Source organism: Mastomys coucha, unplaced genomic scaffold (genome assembly GCF_008632895.1).
Source record: "Mastomys coucha isolate ucsf_1 unplaced genomic scaffold, UCSF_Mcou_1 pScaffold22, whole genome shotgun sequence".
In the NCBI taxonomy this organism is placed as follows: Eukaryota; Metazoa; Chordata; class Mammalia; order Rodentia; family Muridae; genus Mastomys; species Mastomys coucha.
In genome coordinates this window covers 158,246,917-158,268,221 of record NW_022196905.1, presented here as the reverse complement: position 1 = coordinate 158,268,221, position 21,305 = coordinate 158,246,917, and the positions used below count along the sequence as shown (strand labels likewise).

General features: G+C 52.4%; 1 protein-coding gene across 5 annotated transcripts in view; it reads right to left on the bottom strand.

Moving 5' to 3' along the window:
- Arhgef10 (Rho guanine nucleotide exchange factor 10) overlaps window positions 1-21,305 on the bottom strand; it is a 95,476-nt gene that overhangs the window by 61,495 nt on the left and 12,676 nt on the right. For all 5 annotated transcript variants that reach the window (XM_031339187.1, XM_031339186.1, XM_031339181.1 and 2 more), the window contains exons 2-6: window positions 11,266-11,439; window positions 7,413-7,577; window positions 6,181-6,462; window positions 3,467-3,530; window positions 831-907 (exon numbers count right to left, since the gene is read on the bottom strand). In XM_031339187.1, the coding sequence (XP_031195047.1) occupies window positions 831-907; window positions 3,467-3,530; window positions 6,181-6,462; window positions 7,413-7,577; window positions 11,266-11,302 (625 nt within the window). In that variant the 5' untranslated portion in view covers window positions 11,303-11,439. The remainder of the gene's footprint in view (window positions 1-830; window positions 908-3,466; window positions 3,531-6,180; window positions 6,463-7,412; window positions 7,578-11,265; window positions 11,440-21,305) is intronic.

The following is a 21,305-nucleotide window of genomic DNA, read 5'->3' as shown; positions in this document are numbered from 1 at the left end:
CACACAGAGAGATAGGGATAGACAGAACACAGAGAGAGGCAGAGACAGACAGATGAGAGAAACAGAGACAAAGGCAGTGACAGAAAGACAGAGACATAAAGAGAGACAGAGACAGATAGACAGAAACAGGAATACAGAAGAAGTCTGGACACTGGAAATAAGACTTGGTAATAACAAAATGTTGATGGACTCTTGTGATGGCTCTGAGTCAGCTGCTCCCAAAGGGCCACACAATCACCCCAGAACCTGCAAGTCACAGTTAAAGCAAAACCCAGCTTTCCAGAAGAGACTTGAGCTTAGAGGCAGCTAAGGCAGTTCGCGTTTGGGGCCAACCATATGGAAGATCTACCCAGAAACCAGGAGGTAATAAAAGGCATAATCTTTACTTCCTTAAAAAATCAAAACATCTCAGTTTTTAAACAACCGAGGAACCCCAGACCTGCACGCCCTCACCCCAGCATTGCCCCTGAGAGCAATTCCAGACAAAGACACTCTAGTGTCCACCCAATCGAGAAGCTTCTCCCGGTGTCTCAATAGAGAATGGCTGACCAGGGCGGCAGGTCAGAGCATTAGCTCCCCATCATACCGTAAGGCCAGTCTGTACCAGAAAGAAATGGGGGTGGGGTGGGGAGCACGTGCTCTGCGCTGAGCTGTGACCGTCTCGATGGCAAGCAAGAGGCCACTTCCGAGTCCCAGGGAAACGTCTACACATAAGCCTTTGTTAGTATTTAAGTAAACAAAAGCATTCTAAGGCTTCAGGTTTTCAGGAAAGGAAACCCATTGCCATCTTCGGCAGGACCTGTAGGCACTTGGGGGCCAGCGGCACTTACTTTCCATCCATGCTGTGTTGGCAGGGTCGGCTGCCCATCGGGCCAGGGCACTGCCTTCTTGGTTGCCTTGATCACCACTGGAAGGAAAGACAACATGAATCAAGAGTATGGAGGGACACAGTAGTCATGGGGGGTCGAGTGACTGACAGCACCCATGTGTGCGCATGCACTATTGTGTTTGCTGTGGGCCTTCCCAGACACAACTGCAGGAATCCCAAATTCAAGTTTACACCCTTGAAGTCTATCAGCCACCACACACAGCAGCGTCAGAAGTGCCATCCTCTCTGTACAGCCCAAATGTCACACATGATGCCATGACTGCGCAAGGCCTCAGTCTTCTCTTCCTCTGGCACGGGGCTATCAGGACCCACATAGCAACAGTCACAGCCACACAGGGACTGGGACTCTGTCCTACACAATCCGAGCTACTGTGACGCTTCCCACAGAGAATGACAACAAGTGATTCATTCACTGGACAAAATTGTCACTGTCTTAACACACTGACAGTATGGCGGGGTGACGGGCCCCAGTACATGCACCCCTGGCTGAGGCAGTCAATAGTGACAACTGCCCAGCAGTACCAGAAGAATTAGTGGGAAGGAAGAGTGCAGAAATAGGGTGACCACGCAGCAATACTCAGAGGGTTCTGGAAAGCCAGCCCGTGCAAAAAGAAGGAATAGACTCCAGTCACTGAGGAAGCAACCCACCCTGACAGGGTACGGACTTATAGAGGAGGCTGTTGTATGCACTGCCCCTTTAAAAGTTCTACGTCTGTCTGAGCTCTCCAGAGAAGGGCTGAGGGTGAAGGCTGGGCAAGGTGTTCATTGTCACTCCCTTTTCTGAGAGTGACACACCCCACAGATGTCTGACACCAGACAGCACCATACCCTTTAGGGCCACGCCTAGCAGTCATGCTGCACGGAAGAGCGACTCCTGTCCCTAACGGATGCCAGCCTCGTCACACTTCCCAGAAAGAACAGGCAATTTAAAATTTAGTAACTGCTAATTCTTTAAGGCTCCATTTAGCATACTTAACATTTCGTGTGTCAGGGTTAACTCTGGAAGAACTGTAACAGCAGAAAGGGAGACTGTGGAGGGGAGACGCATTAGATGTGTGTGGATGTGTGCACAGGACAGAGTCAGGGACTGGTCCCTGCTTAGCGACTGAGGGGGATGGGGACAGCAGACAGGTAAGGGCATGCATGCCCACAGGGCCCGGCAGGTTCCCGGGGAATGAGACATGACAGCAGACACACATAAGTGTGCACACAGGGCAGATATGGTCCTTTGCTGACCTGAGGGGTAGCATTACGTAGGAAAGGGAGGACTCTTTCACTTTTCGTAGTTTCCAATTGCATCTGAATAGTTATTTTGTTGTAGGTGGTGGTAGTGAGGGTGCTGGTATGTGTGCGCATGTGCACATTTGTGTCTGTGTGTACATGCATGTTGTGAGTGGAGGCCACACACTGACATGTGCACATTTGTGTCTGTGTATACATGTATATTGTGAGCAGAGGCCACACACTGACACGTGCACATTTGTGTCTGTGTGTACATGCATGTTGTGAGTGGAGGCCACACACTGACATGTGCACATTTGTGTCTGTGTATACATGCATGTTGTGAGCAGAGGCCACACACTGACACGTGCACATTTGTGTCTGTGTGTACATGCATGTTGTGAGTGGAGACCACACACTGACATGTGCACATATGTGTCTGGGTGCACATGCATGTGTGAGCGGAGGCCGCACACTGACATTGTGTGTCTTTCCGTCACTCACTACTTTATTTTATGAGACAGTATGTCTTACCCAGAGCCCACTGATTCAACTAGACTGGCTGGCCAGCAAGTCCCAAGGAATTCTCCTGTCTCTGCCTCCCCAGTGCTGGGATTGTAGGTTTTTGCCCTGCACCTGGTTTTTACGTGGGTACCTAGGGTTGAACTCATATCCTCACACTTGTGTGGCAAGCACTTTCCTGACTAAGGCCATCAGCCCTGCCCTGGTTTAAGGTCTTTGGAAGCAAGGTCTCATTACGTGGCCTAGTCTAGTCTAGAACTTGTGACCCTTCTGTCTCTGTCTCCTCAGTGGGACTGATTACTAACTTCTAATCATGTATAAAACTAGTTTCTGAAGACACGGCATTTGTGGGTCCCAAATTCTCCATCCCCACTGGACAAAAAGTCCTTGCCATGTGCTTTTTTCTCCTTAGAAATTCCAGTGGTTTCTAGAATCTAGTTTGGGAGACTTTAATCCTTAAGGACTAAAGAGAAGACACGGTGTTAAAACTGGCCACAGCCCCGCTGGCGTGACATGGCCTGATGAATGGGAGGAAACAGCTCTGGCCATCATCTCACAGCTTACACTGATGCCTCATGAGTGGGGGAGGTGGGCTTGGAGGCTGTGGCACACGGAGGACCTAGGCGTGGGTAGGACCCAAGGTGATGGCACCCCAAGGTTCACAATAGTGTCTTCCTGAATCCAGAGGGGGTGAGCCAGCACTCAGGGAGAGGCATTGGCACGGGGGAGCCAGCGTCGGCACGGGGGAGCCAGCGTCGGCACCAGCACTCAGGGAGAGGCATCGGCACGGGGGAGCCAGCATCGGCACGGGGCAGCCAGAGTCGGCAGAGATACCTGTGTGGAAGGTCCTCGGAGCTTAGGGAATTGCACTGCCCGTCTCCCGCAGCTTCTGCTGCTTCTGTGAAAAGGAAAGATGGACAGCGTTTGGTGGTTGACTTCTGATCCTTAAATTATCCCATGCTTCCTTCTCGACAACGGGCTCATGCTACCGCAGACTAGAAACTGATCAGCTCTCAGATAAAAATGTATTCCTAATAGGGTTGTGACTCGATGTGAGCTCCCAGGTCTGTGACACGGACTAGATGCAAACAGACACCGTTATGTCAGGGTGCAGGGGAGGAAGTACAGTACGTGTCAGGCTCACGTGGATATGGTGTCCCCTGTGGGGCTCATGGACTGAAGTTGTGGTCCTCAGTTTAAAAGATCCAATCACCGAGGGAGACTCAACCATAAGGGCTTTGATGCCAATGGGATCACAACCCGATGGCATTACTGGACCATGATGGAGGTGCGGCCTAGTCTGAGAAAACAGGCCACTGCGGGTAGGGAGACCAGTGTCCTTGGGGGCCACCTTCTCAAGGCCTCTGTCTCTAACTGTTTCCGAACTGCCACGGTGGTAGAAGTGGCTTTGTTCTGTTTATGACGTTCACCACACAACGATGTTCTGCCTCCCAGCAATGCAGCCAGAGACCGCCGCGGCATGAACCCTCAGGAGCCATGAACTGAAGAAAATCATTCTTCTCTTTAAATCACTCAGGCCCATCTCCGACTCACACATACACAAACTGTGCTCTCGTAGAAAAGGCAGGCCCGCAGGATTTGCACACAGTGCGTGCAGATGAGCAAGGCAGGCAGCCCGTCAAAGAGCAGGCTGGGAAAACAGGCTCCCAGGAGATGGTGCCTGTCCATCATCCAATGGGCTACGTCCCCGCTCAGCCAGCAGCAGAGGGCAACTCCTTGGGGAAGCTGACTGCATGACCTCAGGCAAAGGCTGGATGCCTGGGCTGGCAATGCTGCCCGTGAAGAGCCCTCTGAGAAGGACTTACTTTATGGGTAAGCAGTAAGCAATTGCTCCCAACACTGTTCAATCACACAGAAGCTGGCTGTAGCCCAGGAGGCTGAACCCTGTGCAGACGACATGAAGACCCCCCAACCATGAGGACAGTGCTGTCCTGGCCCCAGGGGCTGCAGCCACGTGTGGATGCCAGTGCAGCTGCCAGGTGTGAGGCCTGGCTGGCAGCACACCAAGCCCTGGCTACCGAAGTTTCCCGGGCCATGGCTATGGTGAAGGAGCAGCAGCACACTCTTCCTGACCTGACTCGATGCGGTGGACGCTTCCCCACGCCCACCAGTCAGGAAGCTGTTCTCTTCAAGTCCCTACTTCAGGGAAGTAAGGTGACAAGGGGGCCCTCCATGACACCAGGCGAGACGTGGAGGGAGACAAGTGAGCATGTGCAGGAAGTGGCCAGTAGAGGGCCAACAGTGACCAGAGCTCCAGGACACTCTCCCCAGGTGTCCAGGCCTGAGCTCCAGCTGGGCTGCCAGCCTTCGGAAAGATGGCTTTATGTGGGGGATGACCTTGGGGATGTGGGTCCCAGGAAAGCTCTGTGGAACACAGCAGCCCCTCTAGGGCGGGGCACTGGTACAGGGTGCCCAGAGGCTGGCCAGCATCTTGGAACCCATTCCCTCACCAGGGCCTGTCTGCTGAGTGCTCCCTAACCAAGGTGAGGCCGTCTTCTTACATTCAGTGAGGCTCAGAGGATGCAGAATTCTCATTTAGAGTTACAGGAAGAGTTCAGCGAGGTTCTTTGCATTACAGCTAATAACTGAGAAAACACTCTTTGAAGAAAACTCAGTTTTGAATCCTGGAAACCATACAAGGTTCTAAAGATAACCGTTTCCTGCGCAAATCAACCATGTAAGTGCTGAGACTCCACCATGGCCTACACTACATCCTAAAACCCAGACTTTGCAGTCAAAGGAAATGTGCCCTCATGCCAGGCATGTGGTATGGCTACTCAGAGCATGCTGAGGCAGGGGCATCATGAGTTTTTGACTGCCTGGGCTGTGGAGTGAGTTCAAGGCCAACCTGGGCAGTTTGGCAAGACCTGGTCTCAAAAGAAGGGCTGTGGATGTGGCTCACTGGCAGAGTAACTGCCTCACATGCACAAGGCTCTAGTACTGAGTACCGTGCAGTAAGTACTTAGTACTGAGGGAGGAAAACCTATCATTTTAAAGTGATGAATAACTGAACACACTTAAAGTATCATATTTGAAAATAATTTGACATGATTTAAAACAATCCAGTTTGCGTATTTATTTGTCTATTTACTTTTTCACTACATCTAAGTACCGTTCTAAGAACCGGGACCAAAGGACAAGGTGTGTGTTTGTCTTTGACCCTTTACCACAGACAGGATTACAGAGACCCCATCTGAGGTGTGCAGATTGGGGGATGATGGGACACTATGTACTCTAGAGCAGTGATGGTGAGTAACAGAGAATGCAGGGCTTTGGCCAGCTCTAGAGTTAAGATCCTGTAAAGATCCTGTAAATTCTCCCAGTGTGTGGAGGCCTGAGGCACCAGAGCACACAGGTGTCTCAGAATTGTCACTTTACAGTACCCGAGTGGTTATTGAGAGGGGATTAGCCTGGGCTCATTTTCCACCACTGCAGACAACTCCCATGATGGGAGAGGGAAGGCTGGACACAGGCTTCTCGGCCAGTGTGCCCTGTCGTCACGTGAAGCTTTGGGGGCACACACGTACCTTCCTCCTCTACAGACTCAGCTCGGATGATGACAGGACTGGAGTAGGCAGGCAGCAGCAATGGCAGGTTAGACGGCACAGCGTAGCCACAGGGCACTGGCACAGAGTAACCACTGGGCACGCGCAGCCCCACCCCTTCCTCCTCTGTGTTTGTTTCTGGAGATGGCGGCTGGTCCTCCTGGAACGGTGTGATGTCAATGACAGAATATGGGTTCACTTTTGTTGGGACCACAAGTTTCGCAGGCTCTGCCTCGGGGGCAGACTCTGCTCCAGTTCCATTTCCTAGAGGACAGAAGGACCCTACTTAGCAAACAAGGTGTGCATGGGGAGGGGGGTGTATGTGGCCCCTGTGGCTGTAGCAAGAACAGGGAAACCCTACACCCATCCTCAATGTCAGAGTCCCCAGTATTCCCAGATCACCACAGGGAGCCGTGAGGCCCAGGTCCATGGGGTACACCATGGAATGGGGAGCTGATATCACTCCTGGACACAGATGGAAGAGACCCTGCACAGAGGTTCCCAGGACAACACATCAAATGAGAGGAGTCAAAGAATCACATGGAGAGACTTGGCTGGGGATGGAGGAGGGAGAAGCTTCGTCCACAGCTGGGGCTAAGCAGCCTGGCTAATGAGCAGTGGCCCAGTCAGGTAACTCATCCCAGTTTATGTACCATGACAAGCGACATCTATTGGACAATAGCAGGCTTCAGTCTCTAAATTAGAAACTGGGGGATGGGTTAGAGCAACAAGAATAGAAATGGAGGGGGGGATATTACACAACAGATTCAGGGGTATCACAGAGACCCCGAAACCGTCCTTGTTATAATTTCTATATGAAGCCTACCCCACCCCAAGGCTTACAGGCTGAAGGCTGTGTCCCCAGCAGGTGGTATTATGAGGTATGGCTACATCTTGTACCCCATGGCTGAGCTCCTAGCTGAACGGACACCAGACAGTAGGACCGGGCTGGAGGAAGGGGTCGTTGGGGTGCACGCATGTGTGCGAGTCTTTGAAGGAGCTACCTTGTCTCCTCAGCTTTCCTCTCTGTCTTCCTGAGTGCCATCATGGGAGCAGCTGTTTTGGTCTACTGTATAAGCTCGGACCCTCTTTGAGTGCGAGCCCAGGCAAACCCCAGGGGTTTTGTTACAGGAAAGGAAGCTCTCCGTCTTGTAAGCACAGAGAGGTCAGGAAGCCTCCTGCAGGACCCAGGGCGGCGTGGCCATGTGACTGACCTGCAGGGGACATGTTCTCATCTGCATCGCCCGCTTCAGCACCTCTCATGCCATCATCGGCGGACGGGGCTTGCCGGTCCGCTTCCGGAACTTCATCTCCACTGTCAAAGTCAAATAATTCTCCCTCCTCTTCATTGTTGCTGGTGTCACATTTCACTTCGTGTTCTGGAGTTTAAAATAACATAAATCACAATGCCGACGTTTGTTTCTGCTTCCAGGAAGCCATTCGTAACCTCCCTGTGCAGGGCAAATCAACCCAGGAGAGAAGGCAGGAGGAGCTGGAGGAGCTGGAGGAGCTGGAGGAGCTGGAGGAGCTGGAGGAGCTGGAGGTGCAGGAAGAGCTGGAGGAGCTGGAGGAGCTGGAGGAGCTGGAGGAGCAGGAGGAGCAGGAGGAGCAGGAGGAGCTGGAAGAGCTGAGCTCAGCTCCTGGGGAGCCAGCTGGCAGCCCTTGCTAGAAATGGCAGCAGGACTTTGGGTCAGCGTTGCGATTTCCCTTGGCAGGCCCTTCACCACAAGGTAGGGAATAGAGGGAAAGAAGGAGAGGAGAAAAGCTTCCCTCATTTCTGAAGTATGCGCCCTGACTTAGCTTCTAGGAAAATCTGGTCTCCTGGCCATACTACGACAACTCAAGGAGAAGAGAAAGACTCAATTTACTAACAGGGCCCCAGCCAGTGGCCTCACTCCAGGGAGTGAGACATTTGACTGAGGCACAGCCGTCTGCCAGAGAGGACCTGCCTGTGTAATGGAAGATATGTGGGCGAGGCCATCCTCCACACTGGCAGTGAGACATTTGACTGAGGCACAGCCGTCTGCCAGAGAGGACCTGCCTGTGTAATGGAAGATATGTGGGTGAGGCCATCCTCCACACTGGCAGTGAGATGTTCGACTGAGGCACAGCCGTCTGCCAGAGAGGACCTGCCTGTGTAATGGAAGATGTGTGGGTGAGGCCATCCTCCACACTGGCCCCTGATTTGCAGGAGGAACAGCGTGAAGCAGAGGTGTCAGCTTCTGGGCTTTACAGATGGCAGGATGAAGGGAAAGACAGACCAAGTGAGATTCTTGTTGAAGAGCCCTTCCTGGGGCCCAAAATCTTGGGAGCCCCCAGGTAGAATCAGAGAGTGAGGAAGGAGAGAGAGACGGAAGTGCTCTTAACCCTCCAATCTGACGTTCAATACAGAGGAAGAGGAAGATCTTTGCTGATGGGAACTGAAATACATCTTTGATGGTGGGAGCAGGGGCAGGAAACATGAGAACCGGGCAATACTCTGCACTGAGCTGCTTTCAACTGGCGAAGGCTCTCAAGCTAGGAGCCAGGAGTCTTTCAGAGGTCTCGTGAGCCAATAGGAATGCTTGGTGATTGCTGGTCTCCATGAGTATCAGGGACCGGGAGACAGGAGACGATGGATGACTGGTTGTAGGGCTGTAGTGGCCTTGCTGTGAGCCTCACACTAGGATGTGACCTTCACAAGGTAGGAGAGTGCAGACTGGCATGTCAGGCTCATGAAGCAGGACGGCAGTCAAAACAAAAGGAGTGACAAGCAGAGCAGACAAATGGGTCATCCAGGTCATCCCAACGTAAATGTGGTGGGTGAGACTGTGCCAAGCCAGAGTTCCCAGCGGCAAAATTAGCAGGAAGCAAAAGACTGTGCTGGGAGCTTCTGGAAAACCTGAGCGCTTGGCCAGCCATCTACAGAAGGTATAAACGACCACACGGTACTGCTTGCCCTTGGGGTGCAGGGTTACCCCCTCCCCCACCAAAGTGTGAGTTGTGCATTTATAGGGAAGTATATTCAGTGTGTGTGGGTGGCAGGGGGAGACTGCTCATCTAACTCGGGACCCTGCTGGCAGCAGCCAAGTGTGGCTGACAGAAAGGTAATCAGGACAGCTCTGGTCTGAAAGCCTGCCAGAACCAGAACTTCAACAGCTGGACAAAACTGGTTTTACCAGGATCCTCAGAGGTAGGAAAATGTGTAGGAGTCCTGAGGGTAGCAACAGAGCCCTGGGATGAGGAGCCAGGATGGCTCATGGAGATGATGACGGAGATGTGGAAGATGTGACGTCTCCCACCCACACTACCGTGCTCTGCCTTGTTCTTCACAGAAAACAACTTGGAAGAGAAGTCATGGGCCCAGTGCTATAGCAGATCTTACTAAAGTGACACTGTGACCTTACTAAAGTGTCACCTTTGTAGTCTAAGACTGACCATCTGACCCCCTGCTTGAAGAGACAGCAGAGGTCCTGCCCACCCCCCAACCCCAGCCCCAAATAAGAGGTTTCTAGCTCACATCCTCACAGCCATGCTGGAACCCAGTGGTTGGGACAGAGTGAAGCTGTTCTTGTCACAGCACTGCGGTGGCAGTGTCACTTCAGGTAATGATACCCAACCCTCTGTCATCGTCTCCTGTCTCCTCACTCCTCGTGACCCTTCCTCTTCCAGTCACTCCTTTGTGCACTTCCATGTCTTTTGTGTATGTAGGTGTGACCCAGTGAACACTGTTAGGTTGTATACCACTGAATAGAAGCTCTCTCCCCACTAGCAGTTGTCAGTGCCTATAAATCCTCATGCAACAGCGAGGCTGGAACTTACTGTCATATCCTATATTTCCAGAAGCCCAGAATGTGAGCTTCTGACCTGAGACGTCACTTGCACTGGAGTCTCCCTGGGTTGTCAGTGGTCACTGCCTCTGCACTGGAGTCTCCCTGGGTTGTCAGTGGTCACTGCCTCTGCACTGGAGTCTCCCTGGGTTGTCAGTGGTCACTGCCTCTGCACTGGAATCTCCCTGGGTTGTCAGTGGTCACTGCCTCTGCACTGGAATCTCCCTGGGTTGTCAGTGGTCACTGCCTCTGCACTGGAATCTCTCTGCACTGGAATCTCCCTGGGTTGTCAGTGGTCACTGCCTCTGCACTGGAATCTCCCTGTGGTGTCAGTGGCCACTGCCTCTGCACTGGAATCTCTCTGCACTGGAATCTCCCTGTGGTGGCGGTGGTCACTGTCTCTGCGCTGGAATCTCCCATCATCTGTCTCACTACACCTTGGTCCTTCAAGGTGTCTCCATATCTTAGATGCATGTATCTGTGACTCTCAGGTGTTACTACATAGGTCTGGGGCTCCCATACAATACACAGGGAGGGACAGAAGGGACAGAGCCAAGTGACAAAGGCTAGCCCCTCCCAGGCCCACCTGCAGGGTCCTGGACACACAGAGGAAGGGCCAGCCTTGTGTGCTACTGCCCACCCTAACCTGCAGACTGTGCTGTAAAGATTCTAGCACCCACCTCCTCCTTCACCTGCAGGGTGGGTACCAGAATCCCTGAGAGCCTTTCTGTCAAGGGCACGGCTCTGACATGGTCACAAAAGAGACCAACCAGTGGCCCGTTCTCTGTGTCTATCAACTGAGCAGATAGAGGACACTGCCCAGTTTGGCCTTGAGATGCCCACAGGGAAGGAAGCAGGGAAGAACACTGTCCCAGTCTGTTCCTAGTCTGCTCCCAGTACTCAAGAGCTCGCCAGTTCCTGAGGGAACTTGACTGACTGGTAGACAGGGTATATTCCCAAATGTACCCTACGCACCAGCTCAGGGGTGACCCACACCTAATCAAGCCAAAAACAACAACAATAACAAATCCTGGTGGCATCCAAGATGCTGAAGACAGATGACAGGCTCGGACACAGGGAGCTAGCTCACTGGCACCCAGGTACACCAGCCAGTCCCACCTACACCACAATACGAACCATCTCTTTTTTCCATCCATGCCAAGTAGCAGCAATTTAGCGATTTGGGAAACTGAAGTCCTCCACTAGAACTCCAAGGACTACAGAGCCCAGGGACACCTCCGAGGAGGCGGACCCCTACCTTCAGGTACAGGAGGTGAGGCCTCTCCCTGCTCCATGCTCCGCCTTGCCTTCTTCCTCCACTTCCTGATAATAGCATCAGGGGACAGGGGCCCCGGCAAGCAGAAACATTGTCCGTCAAGTTGGCATAGGAAACCTTTCCGGAAGACACCAGTCGGTGCTTTCCAGAGGCGACCTGCAACAGGAAAGAGGTCACTGTCATTCCTAGCTGTAATGACAGAATTTACCATCCATTAGTAGCAAACACTTGCAAATCTCCCTAGTAGGGACAACCCCAGAGCAAAACAAACAAAGGCTTCTCAGTGCTGCTGGGACTTCACCTTGAACCACAGCCAGGAACTTGTTTTGGAACCCCAGGCCCTGGCCAGAGCCCTCTCAACCAGCCTTCTTTGCCAGTCTCACACTATGGTTCTGAGGTGGAGAGTCGACAACACAAATCAAAACAGTTTCCCCTCTTCCTTCACATAAAACCTGAGCAGCATTAACGGAAGTCCCCAGGGGACAAGCTGCGGCCAACTCAGCACCTTGCAAGGCCACTACTGATCAGAACCCAGGGACTACAGAAAGTTGGAATACTGCAAGTCCAGAGCTCGGGCAGCTTGGGCTGTCTCAGCCCCTACACAGCTGTTTGTTGTCGGGGGTGTGTGCCCGAATATCCTTGTGACTATTAGGTAAGTACAGAACAGACCTTGGAGTGGTTTGAATGAAAATGGTCCTCATAGGTCCACAGGGCATGGCACTATGAGGAGGTGTGGCCTATTGGAGTGGGTGTGGCCTTCTTGGAGGAACTACGCTAAGGGAACTGGACTTTGAGGTTTCAGAAGCTCAAGCCAGACCCAGTGTCTCTCTCTTCCTGCTGCCTGCCCATCCAGATGTAGAACTCTCTAGCTACCTCTCCAGCACTATGTCTGCCTGCATGACGCCATGCTTCCTGCCATGAAGATAATGGACTGAACCTCTGAACTGTAAGCCAGCCCCAATTAAATGTTTTCTTTTATAAGAGTTGCCTTAGTCACGATGTCTTTTCAGAGCAATAGAACAACTGGCTGAGGCAGCCTCCTGTCCTACAACACCCCAAAGATTAAAAATGTCATCAGGCAAGATCTGAGGCCCATTATAGGGTTCTCTACTTTGCTGTGACTCACTCACCTGAGGTAACCAGGCGCCTATTCATAGCTTCCTTTGTTGTTACTTTAAAACGCATCATGCAACTGTTACCACACTGGGATACCAATCTGCTCCCAGCCATGGTCATTCATATCTGGCACCAGAATATCTCCTTTGAGGAGAGACCCAGGTTTTTTTTTTTCGGCTGGTAGTTTGTTTTTTTTTTTTTTTTTTTTTTTTTTTTGCAAAAACCTATCCACATCAGGAACAATACTGGCATTTTTTAACTGCCCCTGGAGTCAGGAGGGCCGAGCTGGATGAGCTGCTTCTCTGTCCTGTCTTTGCTTTATGTGATTCATTCTCTGGATACATGAGGAGAACTGAATTTGAGAAACAGTGTCTCGAGAGCAGAGGGCAGGGTAGTCTGACCATGCTGGAATCACTCAACCCCCATCCTGGCTTCATCCTGGGACTACTCATCACAAGCCCCGGATTCCACCTGGGTTCGCTAAACACTCATCCTTGATCCCGCCTGGGACTGCTCAACACTCATCCTGGATCCCTCTCAGAACCACTCAGCATCCTCCCTAGATTCTACCGGAGCAGTCGGAAGCCAAGCCAACTGCTTGGAGACCTTCTCCATATGCTTCTGTTCCAGTGTCGGGCAGGTGGATGCAATGCCCAGTTGGGCGGCAGGCTGCCTCTTCTGCTGCCGGCTCTCCACACACTGGCTGCTCCCTGGCAAGGAGAGATCGGGCAAGGCTTTGTCCTTCACAACATCTGAGATGCCAAACCAGCCCAGCAAATTCTTTCACCCTAATTAACAGGCTTGATGTTGGCTTTGGCACTTCCAGTAAGCCAAACCCGTGTTCTCATGAAGATGGCCGCCGGCACCAAGCCCGCCACCTGCCACTCCCCAGAGCATCCCTGTCTGCCAGTGCGTGTGCTGATGGAAGCCTTTTGCACCTGCCCCCAAGCAGCTTTGCCGTGTGGCTCCGTCTCACCCTCAAGGGCACGAGAAGCTGCTTAGATGCCCACCGGAGTACTTAGGTGTTTTCGGTGGGCACCTGTTGTCTCTGCTCTGGCACCGGAGTCACTTCACCAGCACACAGCACTCCTGGTGCTGCCTCTCTCCGTCAGGCATGTGGTGAGCCACAGCCAGGCTTGACTATCTTACCTTGATAGCACATATATATATTGCACCTCAGCTCTAAGACCAGGTCCCGTTAGACACTATAGCTTGAGGATCCGCAGGGTCCACCCAGGGTCACAATGATGGCAAGTGTTTGGGGTAGAGCCCAAAGGTCCAGAGGCCCTTTGCCTTTCTGTTGGGACAGTTTTCTTCTGCACTGTGTGAAGGATCGGGGATAATCTCGTGCACTGTGTGAAAGTTGCCTTTGTAGGACTCAAATGTTGATATCAGCAGAGAGTGCTGTCTGGACTCCGGTGTTGCTACTCAGCACCTGCATCCCATTTTGAAAACATTATTCTCCATCACTTTCTGATTGGTTTAATAAAACAGCCGATAGCAGGCCAGGAGAGGAAGAGCAGAGTATCCGGGCAGAGAATTGAACTGTGGGGAAAACTGAGAGGCACAAGACTCGGCAGCCATGCATGGAGGAAGCCAAATGTATGAGGACCCAACGAACTGGTATAAACAGGTTGTTACGTTATATGGGCTGGTTCCAAACAAGCCTAAGCTCTAAGGCTTAAGCATTCATAAATAAATATAAGTCTCTGTGTCATTACTGGAAGCTGGTAGGTCCAGACAGTCTGGAGATACCGTCCATCAAGACCCATGAAGTACTGAGAACTCCGTGTAGCAGGTGCTCGCCTGGAACCCATGAGAGATGACAGAATTTATGAGTGCTGTGGGTGAGACACCCATGCAGGTGACAAGAACAAGTGCTCATCTCAGTGAGAGGCACCTTGGCAGGACACACACAGGCACAGACCCAAACACAGACTCATGCACACACGCACAGACCCACACACAGGAATGTGAACACGCGTACATACTCACACACAGACACATGCACACACGCACGCACGCACACACGCACAGACCCACACACAGACACATGCACACACGCACAGACCCACACACAGACATGTGAACACACGCACAGACCCACACACAGACACATGCACAGACCCACACACAGACACATGAACACATGCACGCACGCACGCACGCACACACACAGACATGTGAACACACGCACATACCCACACACAGACACATGCACAGACCCACACGCAGACACATGTACACACACACGCACGCACACATGTACAGACCCACACACAGACGCACGCACACACACACACACGCACAAACCCACACACAGACACACGCACAGACCCACACACAGACACATGAACACATGCACACATGCACACACGCACACAGACATGTGAACACACACACATACCCACACACAGACACATGCACACACGCACGCACGCACACACGCACAGACCCACACACAGACACATGAACACATGCACACATGCACACATGCACACACAGACATGTGAACACACGCCCAGACCCACACACAGACATGTGAACACATGCACATACCCACACACAGACACATGCACACACACAGACATGTGAACACACGCACATACCCACACACAGACACATGCACACGGGCATGCATGCATACTGCCGTCTTGCTAAGCAACTTCTGTGACTGACATTCTAAGCACCTATCGCCCTGTCCGATATTTGCTGGACACCCAACAGTTTCAACAGAAAGAACAAAGGAGTTTGCGGGGAGGTGGGGGCAGCCGTTCTTCCCGCCCGACAAGTGGTGGGAAGCCACAGGAGGCAAAGCACACAGCTGTGAGATGACCCTAGGCACCTGAGACTCACTGGGAAGGGGGTGCTGTCCGGCAATCATGCCACCTCCTAGAGCTCACGTGACCTCATCTTGCCCTTACTCCTGGAGCCAAAGCTGGTCTAGATTTCTTTGAAAGAATGAACATAGATGAGCGGCATTCTGTGACCACAAACCCAGCCCTGAGACATGCCTATCTCAAACCTCCTGCCCCTGAGGGACAGACGAGAGCAATCGGTAAATACTTTGAACTCTATAGTCCAGAAGGACAGGGACCAAAGGACCACAGCCACTGAAAGTGTCCAGAGGTAAACCCAGACTGCTGCTGCCACTCAGCACTAGTAAGGAGCAGGGACCAGCTAGAATCCAGAGTGGGCATCAGTGCCTGGGGGCACTGCCACCCTGCATGGGCCCTGTGCATCTCTGCGCTCACTCTACTGGTCTGTAAGGTAACCAACGGCAGGGGGCAAACACCATTCCCGAAAGCAGGCATGGAATGTTGCTTCTGTCTGGAATGTGTCTGGGAGCAGGGGCACTACATGTAGGGCTGTCTCCTGAGCCCAAATGCTCACACTTGCAGCCATTCCTGCTGCATGGGCTTTATGAATACGTAAAACTCGTGTAAGCAGAGTCCACCTGGCTCCCACCTTCCTGCTGGTGTGACCAGCCCTCTGGGAACAGCCAGCCCCTGGCTGTTAGCAGGCGCTCATCTCAACAGCCAGCTGCGGGCCAGATCAAACCGCCTGGAACTGCTCGGGTAGAGAAGCTACTCTCGAGCCCTGCAGTCAGCACTGCCCACTGCCCACTGCCCCTCTCGAGCACTGCCCACTGCTCACTGCCCACCGCCCACTGGCCCTGCCATCAGCATTGCCCAATCACCTGGCTGGCCCAGCCCACTAACCTCATTGGCAGCACTGCCAACTGACCAGGCCACCACCACTGCCGCTGCTGCTTCCTGTCTGCAGAGCCAGGTGTTTTCCTGTGCAATCCTTTCCAGAATGTTCTTGTCCTGCAAGCTGTGCTCCCGGGTACACTTTTACTGTCTTGCCACCCCCCCCCCTCTCTTTCTCAGCCTGAGACAATGGCTATGCATTCTCAGGAAGGAACTCACCTGGGCTCCTTGACATGAAATATGGTGTTAAGTAATTCCTAAGAACAAGGCCTTATTCATAGGCTGACGAGACATGACTCTGGACATGCTCCAGGTGAAGGCGGCATTGAAATTGAAGAGGCCACCGGTGAGAAGGGGTGACGACGGTTAAGGTGGCTCTGGCCAGCCCAAGTCAGGCCATAGCTACAGAGGCATAGCTGGTGGGCCTGGTCATCTGTAAGCCTGAAGAGACAGCCCCACTACACAGAGGAAAACCACTGACAAGTGTAGCCAATGCAACAGTAAGGTGCCCTGCTGGCCTGTGTCTCGACTGCTGTGGCCTATGGCCTATGCAGAGTCCCCCAAGCTGCCTCACGTGTCTGCATCCACTGTGCTCCCAGGATAGCCTAGCCTAGCTCCCAGGGTTGGCTCCTGAATATCCTTCTGGGCTCACCTAGCCACAGTCACTGTATGTAGCATTAACATTCCAAACAGCCCAGCTCAGCTTCCTGGGCCCTAGTGCCCTCACAAGAACCCGCACACAAGAGGGAAGAGGAGAAGGAGCTGCAAGCACAGGCACGGCCGAGCACCTGAGCCAAGCTGATGTCTGGCCTGCATGGCATCCCTGGCTGAATCCAGCAGTGTGCATTCTGCACACAGTCCCCGGAGGCCCCCGACAGAGGTGGGAGTCAAGAAGGAGGAGGCATGCAGGCCAGGTCCCACTGCGTTTGAAGATCAGCATACCAGGATGGTGCTTTACCATTCAACAGTCCCTTTCCTTGGAGCCCGCCTGGCGGTCTGGGATGCCCTGATGCATGCCCAAATTGTGACCACAATTGACACAAGCCAATAATGTCTCAAAGGCTCATGTCATCTAAACAAAACCCAAACACTACACTGTTATCTAAATGTCTGTGCAGCTCTAACTTCATGTTGACTTGGCAATGCCTTTGCCAATGTTCTTTAGGAGATTGGACACTATGTTTAAAAAAAAACAACAAAAAAAAAATGGCAGAACACGTCATTCAGATGGTAGCAGTCACCACACAGGCTCTGACCAAATGAACTGACAGTCTACGCCCATGCAGGCTTCTTGGGCAGCTTCTGCAGGCAAGCTTTCCCCTGGCATTCTTGAGGGTCCCTTGGAAGAGTATGCCAGCCCTTGGTTGCCCATGACCTGCGAGGACAGCCATGTAAGCCTAGGACATGGACTAGCACGCATAGTCCAAGAAGGTGCAGAACAGGAATGAGAATTTCATGACATCAGCAGGGAACAAGCTGGATTCAACGCAAACCATCCTAAAAGGCTAGTGAGGGGAGGAAGGGACCAGGGGAGAGAAAGAGAGCTCCCTTGGTTGCTGCTGACCACAGGGATGCCCAGAGATTTCACACATACAATTCTGAGAATATCTGGGGCTGTGGTCTGCTTCTGCACTCACATGTTGGTGAGCCAACATGGAAAAGAGGGTGTCCTGGTGGCCAAATGCTTGGAGACCTCTTATCTGGCTACGGGAGAGCCTCAGGTCCACCAGACCCAGTAAGACTTCCTTAATGGAAGGAGAGACAGCGAGTACAGGTAGGCAGTGCTACCCAAGCTAGGAAACCAAGAAGGGAGCTGCCCAGCCTGGTGGGAAGGAACGTGCCACACTGAGAAGGCTGAAGATCTAGGAGGATGGTGGTGGTGGCTGCTGGAACTCGGGAGCGGGCAGCCTGGAGTTCCCACTCAGGGCACGGTGGGCCATTTAGAAGAAAGGGACTCATGAATGGTATAGGAGTAAGATCCACCTGGGATCTGGGAGGGGGCTGGCCAAGGGACAGCAGCATGCCAGGAGGTCTGTGTAACTGTCGACAGGGCAGGAGTACCATCATGTTAGAGGCCAACACTGAGAGCTTCAGCCCCTAGCTGGGCCGTGAGGTCAAAGTGACCATCACGGTGGCGGTGTAGTAATGTCCACCCTGTTTGTCTGGGTGAACGGAGACTTGTGTGTAGTCTGAGAAGTGCTCCCCCTCTGGTGGCCATTAGCAGGGATCCCATTATGAATTAACACCATCCAGTTCCCGTCCCACCCACTCCAGTTCAACAGGGGATGGAGTTAGGAGAAAGATGGCATTACACGGGTTTGTGGTAAGACACCCATCCCTGCGCCCCTTAAGGATGTGTCCCCTCTAGTGATACTGTAGAAGGTCTGCACCACCATCACTGCACAAAGAGCTTGGGATACCCCTCCTCTGCTCCTTCTGCACACGAGGAGAAAACATGTGCGGACTCCCGCATGGAATCCTTGGGACCAAGGACCTCTCTCCACAAACCAGTGGCAGACTCTCAGACACTGACCCTACATACATCAGCAAACTGGCCCTAGCCTGGTTATCAGAGACTACCTCCATGCATCAACAGACTCCACGTATCCCCCTCCCACTCCCTTCTCTTGGGTAGGTCTCTGGAGGCCGCACTCTGCACCCCATCCTCCTAGCTCTTTGAAGTACAGAGTGATTCCACAAACCTGCAGCTTCAGCCAGCTATATGCCTGAGACCGCCTAATACAACAATCCTGAAGGGAGCTGCCCACTCCATGTCTCAGGGAGGCAGACAAATCTAAACCTGGGCAACTGGTCCTCCTTACGGGCTTCTCTCCATAAACAGAAAAAAAAAAAAAAAAAAAAAAAAAAAAAAAAAACAGTGGGGGTTATCTGCAATTCTCTTCTTTCTCTTAGACCCAGGTCCGAATCCACGTGCAAAGCTGTTGGTTTAGATTTCCCATCTCCCCAAAGCTGGCTGACCACAAGTCAGCACTACCCACACCTGACCAGCGACCATGAGAAAACTAGATCTGCTTAGCGCTCATCGTGGCTTTCAATTTCTCTTACTCTACAGAGAAACGACTCCAACTGCCCACCACTGTCATTCCGACTCAGCAAGATTGGTGCACACATGAACTCAGAGACCTGCACAGGTTCAAGCTCGACAGGGTCCCAGTACCCCGAGGGAAAGCAGACAGAGTCCCACTCCTAGCCAAGCTACTGTAACGGATGTCTGTTGGCAATGGGAAAAATAAGGGTTTTCCCCCAGTGGAGTGTCACGGGACATACCAACCACGCTGCAGGGTGGGCTCCATGGCCAGGGGGAGTTGGCCAACACGGGGTTTTGCTGGTGTGTATGAGCTTTATATTTCTTTTTTGGCTTGTTTGTTTGTTTGTCTTAGACACTTCTCATTTGTTTTGATTTTCTTTACTGCTTTGAGAGACAGGAAATATGAAGTTGGGTGGGTAAGGTGGTGGGGAGGATCTATGAAGAGTTGGGAGGGGAGAAAATGCCACATACTGCGTGATGGCGGTATTTGAGGCGTAAACTTCAAGGAAAGTCAGTCTCCTGCCTCTGCATTGTCGCCTGGCACCCCAAACTCAGAGGTAGCCCAGATATGTTCTCGTACTTGTGTGCTAGGGGGCCCACCAAGATATCATTTCTTAATCTAGAAAAAAGAAAATTCGGACATTGCTCTCTGACCTTCACCAATGTTCCAACGTCCTAGTCAAACCCTGGCTTAGAATGTTAAGCCATTCTAACTAATTGCCTCCAGCATTGTGGGTAGGGCATTAAAGCTTACAGAAAGAGAGACTGCATAGAACATTGAGCATTCTAGATTTAGCATTCTAGATGCAGCAGTTTGCATTCAGCATTCGGACTTGCTCACACTCAGACTAGAACTAGAGCGTAGGTAGAAGTCCGTAGTGCCCCCTGCACCCCCCCAGCCCAGAGTGCTTGGGCCCGGGGGGTGCAGCACCAGTTGAGATTCAAGAGAGTGAGCATTCGAGATTCGAGCATTCAGCTTTGAAGATTCGAGATTCGAGCCTCTACCCTCCTGGCTCGCGCACCCGCAGCCCCCCACGACTCCAGCCGGGGCCCATGCAGCCCAAGCGTGCTCGGAGCCCGGGGGGTGCTGCGCCAGGCCAGAGGAGATGGCTGATGTTTTAGATCCAGAGTGTTTTAGATGGCTTCAGAGGTACCTCGACTACTGAGCTGCCAGATTTTTCATTTTTCTCTTTTGCAATGATTGTAAAAGCCTCATGTCAGTTTTTTTGAGAAATACACTCAGATCCCACACTACTTGTGTCAAGTTTGTTTGTCAAAGCCAAATCCCATGCACACCTGGCCAGAACCCATTGTCCTGTGGAACAAGGGACCTCGTAAGAAACCCCAGTCCGTGGCAAGAAAACACACACACACACACATTAATTTTAAAAAGAGCACTTCCCAAGGACAAGTGTGCAAGCTGCCCATGAAGGTGAGCCATCTGCAAAATGTTCTTGGAACTGAAAATCTCCCAAGGTAAATTCAGGCAACCTCCTTCCTCTCCCTGTGGTCTGCAGGTCACCAAGCGTCCGAACTGCTGATGACCTTATGTCTAGACACAATGGAGGGCGGATGTGGCTCTCCACAGTCACGGCCCTCCCACCCCCACAGAGAACCACTGTGGGGACCACACATCCTGGAAGACATAAATCTCTCTTCCCTTCTACAAGTACCTATGATTATTTTCCCAATTGCTTGGGTTGCTTGGCAAAGCACTGCACCTTTCATTCCTTCCTGTGAAATCATCCAAGGCCCTGCATGTCTGGACTCTATTCCAAAGCAGAGGACCTGCCCCGTCCAGGCAGGTGCCCTAGGCCCTACCGCATTCCTCTACTTCAGACCCAGGGTTCTGGGCAGTTCCTGGAGATCCATGTTGCTCTATCAGAAGCAACTAAGAAGAGTTCAGTCTTCAGCTCTGACTGAAAAGGGGCCTGCTCTACACGTCCCAGGACCATGCCTTCAGAGACAGCCTCTCCCACCATGCACCACAGAACACAGCTGTAGCTCCCCCCAGCAGAGCTTCCCTGAGGACACTGGAGGTACCCACTGAGCTCTGCCACTCAGCTCACTGGGCTGCTGCCACCACCACACCCCACACCACCCCCTACCCCACACCACCCCTAACCCCTACCCCACGCCAACCC